Genomic DNA, 9,164 nt, shown 5'->3' with positions numbered 1-9,164 from the left:
ACCTGTCAGAATGGCTATCATCAATAAATCAACAAACAACAAGTGCTAGCTAGCAAGGATGTGGATAAAGGGGAACTGTTTTGCACTATTGGTGGGAATGCAGACTGGTGCAGCCAGTCACTGCAGAAAGCAGTGTGAAGGTACCTAAAAAATTAAAAATGGATCTGCCTTTTGACCTAGGGATCCCACTTCTGGGAATATATCTGAAAGAACCCAAAAAGCTACTTCAAAAAAACATAAGCACCACTATGTTCCCTGCAGCCTTATTTACGATAACCAAGATATGGGTGGATAAAGCAACTATGGAACATTTACACAATGGAATACACTCAGCCATAAAAAGGAAGATAATTTTACCCTTTGTGACAATATGGATGGACCTGGCGAACATTAAGTTAAGTGAAATAAGCCAGTCAGAGAAAGACAAGTACCATATGATTTTACTCATATGGGAACAAACACATGAACAGACTGAACTAACAAACAAAATACAGAGCAGGAGGGCAGCTAAGCCAGGGTCGGGGTGGGGAGTGGAGGAGGTTAGAGGGTGGAGGGATTGAGCAAAAAGAGAAAAAGGACTCATGGACGTGGACAAACAGTGTGGTGATTATTGGGACAGGGCGGTATTATGGAACTAAATGGTAACGAAAAAAATACAATAAAGATTAAATCACAAAAATAAATAAACAAAACATTGTCATAAAAACATGCTTTTACATGTTCTCATTTCATCTATCATACAGAGACAATTTCAATCAGAACCTGCAAAAATTCATAATAAATTCTTTTCTAATGTATTTTGTATTTCAAATCTTCAGTAGATACGTAAACATCTTATTCAGTGAGTACAGTCTGTAACTGTTACACATTTAACCCTTGCGTCTGCATAAAATGTTAATATAATTTGGGAAGCAGTTGTGAATTAGAAGTGCAGGTCTGTTGTTATACTTCCTGTTCAAATACAACTTCCATCATTTATCAGATGTGTGATGTTGAGTAAGTTCCTTCATGTCGGGGCCTCATTTTCCTTATCTTAAAATGGGATCTTATCGTTTCATAAAATTATTGTATTTAATATAAAAACAGTAATTAATAAATGGCAATAACTATTTGAGGCTTACTACGCACTAGGCATTGTGTTGAGCACTTTACACTCATCTGACAGAGAAATCTGAAGAAACCAAGAGGCTAGGCGCAGAGGTCTGTACATAGCAGACAACCAAATAGGTACATCGAATGAAGGAGGCTCAGAGAAGCCAGCAAGGTCAGCAGCGGGCAGAGCCAAGAGTGGAGCCCAGTTATGTCTGGCCACAAAGTCCATGTCTCTGACGCCTATGCCATATTAATAATATACAGAGTGCCCTAGTAAGTGGCGTTTTGTTTATCACTGGCCTTCTGCATTAGAGGGGACGAGGCGCGTGGGCATTGAAGGCTGGCTCGCCAGTTTACAATCGAGCCTTGAGCCCAATGGCAAGGGGACAGGATTTTCCTAGTCGAGACTTAGGGTTGAGATGGAAAATACATACACCCTTTTTCACCCTCTGTTCTCTTCCCTTGCGCAACAGAGGTGCGGGGTGAGTGGCGCTGTGGTTGGGGACACAACTGTCTCCGAGCACCTTCTCCTTCACGAGACTCGCGGCTCGCACCGACGCGACAGCGGACCTACGGTGTGAGGGAGCGTATTTCCAGCCGGACCGCTTCCCGGGCGCTCCTGAGTGTTGCGCCTGCGCGCTCAGCACGTCGCCGCGCCGGACCTGCGGACCCGTGCTTGCTCCGGTGAACTTGATCGTGCAGCCTTCGCGGCGCCTGGGCCTTGAGATGTGCGGCTGCCAGGTCCGTGCCAGTTGCAGGTGCGTGAAGAGCACTTCAGGAACCCAGGTGTGAGGTGGAGCGAGCCTCGAGAAGGGTCGGGCCTGCCTTTATCCCTCCAAGGTGGTCAGGGACCCAGAACGGGGACGCCACGACCTCGGCTCCTTTTCCTTTCTCACTTCCCCGCGCCTTGGCTGCGTCTCCCGGGGAGTGGGAATCGCTGAGAGGAAAGCCCAGAGAGAATGCTTTTCCTCTGCTGTGACGGGTCGTGTCACATAAGGCATATTTTCCCTGGCTGCGGCCACAGCAGTTTTCACCCTTGCTTGCCCTTCCTTTCCTGGTGTGGGATTTTGCAGTCTCTGGACTCGGCTAAACCCCTAGGGCCTTATTGGTTGTGGGCAATTAGGACAAGGGCTAGATGTCAGGATCTTCTGTCCAGTGCAGTCCCCCTGGGAAGGTGAGGTGAGGGTTCAAGGCCAAGAGAGTGGGTGGGGTATGTGGGGTAGAGAAACTAAAATAAGGGACACGCTTTGATAAATGTCGCCAGAGATTATTCCCCAACTGAAAGTTGTCTTAAGTTTCTCTCAGGTCTTTCTTTTTCATTGGCTTTTGTGATATGCTCACTTCGTTTTCATGGTGTTAGTTAAGGCTAGAAAACCAACAAGCCTTCAGCCTTGAAACAACTTTGGAGATTTTTGAAACCAGTTTTTACAGTCTTCTAATGGAGTATATCTTGCTGTTGTCAGAATAGTTTTCAGATTGAACCATTGAGATTTACTGTTTTATTTTTATTTTCAGAGTAACATAGAAATTACACAATTTAGGAGTTGTGTGTGTGTGTTTAAATATTATTGACCAGAAAAATAAGTTGAGAGGCACAGAGAATCAGTTGAAGTGGGATTTGGACCTCTACCAAATTAATATGCATCCTGTATAAGTACGCGGAGGACTACGCTTGCAGCCTTGGGGATCCCTGAGCTGTCACTTATAAATAGGAGATGAGAGCACTTCTCGCCACCAATAGCGCTAACAACACAGAGCTCCCAGAAAGTGTTTTCCGGTGTGCTTTGGAGACCAGTGACAATAGTATCCATTCTTGGCCCTAGTGGTAGATGATCAACCATAGACTCTTTGGCACAGGAACTATAGGTAGTCAATTCCTATTATAATCAGAGGTGGTTGGTTGTGTGTGGTTCCAGTGTGGGATTTTTTTCAAAAGTGTTTCATAGACACTAAGGGAAGGAGAAATATACAACAGAAATTGAGGAGTCCAGCTCCAGGCCAAAATCCTTTGTGGATGTTTCAGACCCAACCATCAATAATTGCAAGGCTTTGCCTAGCTAGCTTGGATAGGGGAGGTGGGGAGCTAGGGAGCTGTCTGCCCACCCCCCAACCAAACTTGTGCATGGTCAGTGCATTGCAGGTTTCTGGAGGGAGTTGCAGTTAGGGACTCACCCTTTCTTCCTGTTAGCCATGTGCACACTATACTACATTACTGACTCAGGTACCTCAGTTCTGAGGACCTTGGTTGAGGCATTTCCCAGGCGCCTCTACCAACACCTTATTGGGAGGGGACAGCTCTGATTGATGCACTTTTCTCCATTTTGACCCAGAACCTTTCCACTCGTAGCCTGCCCTTCCTCCTTGGCATGATCCACAGGTCCATAAAGAGGCAGAAGCCTTTTGTTTGTGCCTCCTCAGCAGTAAGATGATTGTATGCAATGTTCTCCCTGATCTAGTGTCATTCCATTTAGCCTTTTTCCTACACTGTCACAGTAAGTGAACAAAAGCTTGCTTATTTCTTTCAGTTTGGCTCATTGTCTTAATTGACCACATCGATATCTGATTGCTTGACAGGAATTAAATAAATTGCCAAGTTCTTGGCAGTTCACTGGATTCATGACTTAATTTTAACCCTCATAACTGTATTAACATGTTTAGGGATTTGGAGGTTGTTCACCTGTTATTTCTCTAACTTGGTGTTATAAAAATTCATATTAATAGCACCAACAACTGACTGTTACTGACATGGATATCTAGGTATTTTATAAATATAGTGGCTTGCAATCAGATTATTTTGCATAAATTTCTGTGGTATATTTCATTTGGTCTCTGATTAGATTTTTGATCAATATTTTGGGATTATATGGGCCAATTGAACAAAACCAGACACTGTTGTTCTTCTTAGTAATCCTGTCTCATCCTTAGCGACTTTGAATGAAGTGATTTCTTTGTTGTGAGTTCCTCTGCCTAATGTATGAAGAAGTATGTCAGGAACAGCTTTCATAAACTTTTTATCTCTTCCTATGGAAGTTTCACAAAACAGTATTTATCCTTGCTATATGTTATACAATCTGATATATTTATACTCTGTTTTATTAAACAAAAATGCTGATCATGACCCACTAAATTGATTTCACAATCCATTATTGGGTAGTGACATGCAATTTAAAAAACACTGGTAAAGCAATTAATAGAAGATATTTGCTCAACAAGTGAATTATGATTTTACTTTGTTTCTGATTTAGATTGCTGAAGAGAGCCACACAGTGAGTGTGTTTGTGATTTTGTGTTTAAGGGGTTTTCTAGGTGAGGACATTAAATAGCAAATAGCATATATATTGGATGTTGGCTAAATCAGTGGAAAAAAGAACCCCAAGTTTCTGGTAAACTTGTCAGCTCTGATTTCAACTGGAGGATACAAAATTAGAATGAGAGAGCTAGAACAGTGTTTTTTCTTTTGTTTCATTTTCTTAAATCTCTGACTCCCTTATTTAAGGAGAATGAAGTAGTAGAAGAAGGATGAGAAGAAAACTGGCTCGTAAGAGAAGATAGGTTGCAAGATGATTGTGAAAGTGCCTTTTTTATGTGTCCTACATAGGTATATTAGAGGGAAAAAAATTACCTTTGCATTAAGTCTGAAAACAAAAGGATCCTTTTATTATATTGCCTAAAAAGTGAACCACACTCAACTTTCAAGTACTTAACCATAGATGTATATATGTAGTCAGTGTGTGGACTTCATTGCCTCTGTACTTGTCTTATAGCAATTCTACAACAAAGTGGAAAGGTGAAATAAAAAGAACTGTAAATTTAGTGTATTTATCTTAGTCAGAAACCACAGAAATGATATTAAGTAGATAAGGATAAAGTTTTAAAATTTTAGTGTTGACCTAAAAAATACCTTAACATTTATATCACTTCAGTTTTCCAATAGGTTCAGATACATCAGGAGTCATTTTTCTCCATTTTACAGATGAGGAATCTGTTTTTCCATCTTCCTGCCACCAAGATTATATGGCGGCAAATCTAGGACTAGAACCCAGGTTAACTGGGATATTTTCTCCCAGTTGTCCATGTTGTCTTTTTTGATCCAAAGAAGTAATTGAGAGTGAATAGTGCTAAATGATGTGGCTAAGAAATTAATTTTGATAAATAAAACATTCCTTTCTCAAATCATGTTTAGAGTATGCTATAATTGAATGCAAATGCATCTTATTTTTAGTATTATATTTTAATTCATAAACTGTTTAGCTTTCAAGCCCAAAGTTACAAAAACAAACAGACAAAGCAACTAAATATTGACAAATCTACTTAATAGTGAACTAGGAAAATTGGAATTAAAAGGTCTACTTAATGTTAAAGAATTCAGTGGAGTCTCATTTTAATGTAGCATCTTCATTAGAAATATAGCTTAAAACTATACAGGATTTTTAATATTTCTTTCAAAGACTCATCATTTCTCTATATATGTGAAATTAGTTTTATGATTCTAAAATAGTCGTCTAAAATGGATTTTAATTTTTAAACACAAGAAAAGTCCAGATCACCTTCTTATCCCTGACATTTTAGCCAAAGGACAATTTGAGTTACTTATTTTACATGAATAAATAATTTTTTAATTAATACATTTTTATTTTTAATTTTTAGACATCTGTGGAGATTAAGAATACTATGGAGCTCATCAGAATATATCACCAAAGAATATGATGGCTGAAAACAATTTAAAAACGCTAAAAATTGAACAGTGTATAGTAGCCAACAAACTACCTAGAAACAGGCCATATATTTGCAATATTTGCTTCAAGCACTTTGAAACACCATCAAAATTAGCTAGGCATTATCTAATTCATACTGGTCAGAAGCCATTTGAATGTGATGTGTGTCATAAAACCTTTAGGCAACTAGTTCATCTGGAAAGACATCAACTAACTCATAATCTGCCTTTTAAATGTAGTATTTGTCAACGCCGCTTTAAAAATCTGAAGACGTTTGTGAAGCACCAACACCTTCACAATGAAACCTACCAGAATGATGTTAAACAGGTCAGAAGATTGCTGGAGGCCAAGCAAGAAAAACCAGTGAATGGAATGTATCATACTTTTGCCACAGAAGACAGAAGGGCATTACATCCATGTACTACATCTGATCCTGCCTGCAGTCCTACAAAGAAAAAGAATATTCACGCATGTACAATCTGCGACAAGATGTTTCCATCACAGTCAAAACTTGATAGGCATGCACTTATTCACACTGGTCAGAGGCCTTTTAAATGTGTCCTGTGCAGTAAATCTTTCCGACAGTCAACTCATTTAAAAATCCACCAACTTACACATTCAGAAGAAAGACCTTTTCAGTGTTGTTTCTGTCAAAAAGGATTTAAGATTCAAAGCAAACTTCTAAAGCATAAACAAATCCATACCAGGAGTAAGACTTTTCAGACTCTTTCTTTAAAGATAAAGAGTCCAGAATCATACCCCCTGCCTAATAAATTAAATGCAAAGCAGAATGGTTTTGAAAATGGTGATAGAGGTGAATCTGAGGAGAATAATCAACTTGATGTTCACTCTATTTATATCGTTCCTTTTCAATGTCCAGAGTGCGAAGAGTGTTTTGAATCAGAGCAAATTCTCAATGGACACAAGTGTTTTCCTGGCAGAAGTGGCAAAATTCCAAGCAGTTTCAAAAGAAGCCTCAACTATAAAACCATTGTTAAAAAAATCTTGGCCAAGTTGAAACGTGTCGGGAGTAAGAAATTAGATAATTTTCAATCTGAGAAAAAAGTATTTAAAAATGGTTTCTTAAAAAATTGTGAATTTATTTCTGGTGAGCAGAGCCCTGAACAAACCCAGAGAACATTTATGGGTTCTCTTGGTAAACACGGAACATATAAGAAAGTTGGCAATAAAAAGAAGAAAATGTTGACTTTGCCATCTTCTTGGCAAAAGCACTTTCAGAGCCAAAATATGGGAAAAAACTTGAAAGGTATCCTTACAACAGAAAACATGCTAACTATGGATAATTCAGTGAATAATAAAGACATATCTATCAATGGTTCATCAGGTGAGGAATTTTTTGATAACTGTGAAGTGCTTCAGTGTGGTTTTTCAGTTCCAAGTGAAAACATGCCTACTGGACATAAGATGTGTCCTTGTGACAAATGTGAGAAAGTATTTCCTTCTATATCCAAACTACAAAGACACTATTTAATTCATACTGGACAGAGGCCTTTTGGCTGTAATGTTTGTGGGAAATCTTTCAGACAGTCAGCTCACTTAAAAAGACATAAATTAACTCATATTGAAAAGATTCCTTATAGAAGATCTCTTTGCCAAGTAGAATTTGACAAATTGAGCAAACATTTCATTCATCCGGGTGATAATGTTAACTATAATGCCTCCCAGCAATGCCAGACTCTTGGTTTTCAAAAATGTGAGGTCCCAGAGTCCCGTCAAACATCAGAAATAAAAGTTAAGGCAGAATCAGAGGATTTCATTCCTGGTATCCACTGTAGGAACAGGGAGCCCTATCTCTCCAGTGCACTTCTGGAATCAGAGCAGAGCCATCATAGCCATTGTTGTAGTTATTCAGGACCTACTGAGAAGAATGATGGCCTTCTTTACCAATGCAGTGTTTGTTCTAAAAGTTTTAGATCTCCATCCAAACTGGAAAGACACTATCTAATTCATGCAGGGCAGAAGCCATTTGAATGCTCAGTCTGTGGCAAAACATTTAGACAGGCCCCTCACTGGAAAAGACATCAACTCACTCACTTTAAGGAACGACCACAAGAAAAAGTAGTTGTCTTAAATTCGGTTATGTAACTGACAGACCCACTAACACATTTGTGGTCTCTGGTGATCTTGTTCTTAAAGCCTGAATCACTTAAAATGAATTTTTATCAAAAGTCCTGCATTAGCTTGAATGATTTTATAGGCAGTTGCTTGTCCTGCAACATAAGGTAAGATACATCAAAAATTAATACAATGTTTTAGGAATAGCCAAATTTTTAGAGGGGAGAACATGATTTGATGCCATAAAGTAAGCATGTATTTTATTGTAATATATGCTTTTGCTGTATTGGAAGTGTTATAAATTGAAGAAGCAGTACAAACAATTCAGCCTTGTTTATTTTTTAAAGGAATTATTCCTTGAGACATGCCATCTCCTTTTAGGTAGTCAAAAAAAAAAAAAATTAAGGCAAAAATTGGTTTTTGGCTGCAGCAAATAGCGCCACCATATTTCATTTCACATGAAAGCACAATTTTGTTCACTGATAGCTCAAATTCCATTGCATAACTTTTTTCTTGTAAGTTTAAAAAATATAAAGGCAAAAAAAGTAAATGGATGAGAATATCAGCATTATTCACTGGTCTTTTCCAAGCTGTTTATTCTTAGGATTCTGTGGTAGCTTCACCTCCTTTTTCGCAGGTGATAGGATCAGTTTTTTGCCCAGCCTGCTGTTGTCTTTCCCAAAATAATTTAAAAGTAGGGGAGAGGCTAGAATGTACCTCCACATATTTACATGTTTACTTATCAGGAATATTGTCAAGTGCCATAATCTTTTTGATGATATGTATGCAGTGTTACACTTTCAGAGGAATAAGTATAATTTGTCTGTTTGCTGATTAATAATTGACAGCAGTTGATTTTTACATTTTAGTTGAAATTTCTTTTAATGTCTCTTAACTGAGTGGTCCTATGACTTAACTAAATATATTCTAAATTTGATCAAAATGAAATGACTAGGTCCAGTCATAGTTTTTATTCCTCTGTGTTTTGCAATATTCTGATATAAAGAATGTTATGTTGATCCTGAGTAAATTATTTTCATTAATAAGGTAATTATTCCTGTATAGGAATAAGATGCTGATAGAATTGAGGGTGTCTTTCTTCTATACAGTACTGGCATGATTTGGGAAATATTTCATCTTAAACTATAAAAGACTTATAATCACAAATTGTCCTTCATATTTGCCATTTTTAATAAAATCTTAAACATTTCCCAGCAATAAAAAATTACCATTATCTTTCTATGGTGAAAAGAATAGGTGGGCATTTATCCTGGCATACTT

The 9,164-nt window shown here is 38.1% G+C and overlaps 1 protein-coding gene across 2 annotated transcripts; it reads left to right on the top strand.

Moving 5' to 3' along the window:
* The first annotated feature begins 1,739 nt into the window (after positions 1 to 1,739).
* On the top strand, positions 1,740 to 8,278 carry ZNF770 (zinc finger protein 770). 2 transcript variants are annotated; one of them, XM_090271945.1, is made up of 2 exons: positions 1,740 to 1,850; positions 5,740 to 8,278. In XM_090271945.1, exon 2 carries the CDS (start codon positions 5,796 to 5,798, stop codon positions 7,911 to 7,913), a length of 2,118 nt encoding a protein of 705 aa, XP_090128071.1. In that variant the 5' UTR covers positions 1,740 to 1,850; positions 5,740 to 5,795; the 3' UTR covers positions 7,914 to 8,278. The 2 variants fall into 2 exon arrangements, with proteins under 2 accessions (XP_090128071.1, XP_090128070.1); XM_090271944.1 differs by having other exon boundaries at positions 1,740 to 1,878.
* The last annotated feature ends 886 nt before the right edge of the window (positions 8,279 to 9,164 follow it).

Source organism: Furipterus horrens, unplaced genomic scaffold (assembly GCF_987537825.1).
Source record: "Furipterus horrens unplaced genomic scaffold, mFurHor1.1.pri manual_scaffold_3, whole genome shotgun sequence".
NCBI lineage: Eukaryota > Metazoa > Chordata > Mammalia > Chiroptera > Furipteridae > Furipterus > Furipterus horrens.
Note: the sequence above shows the minus strand (reverse complement) of the source record. Positions and strands in the feature narration are given on the sequence as shown.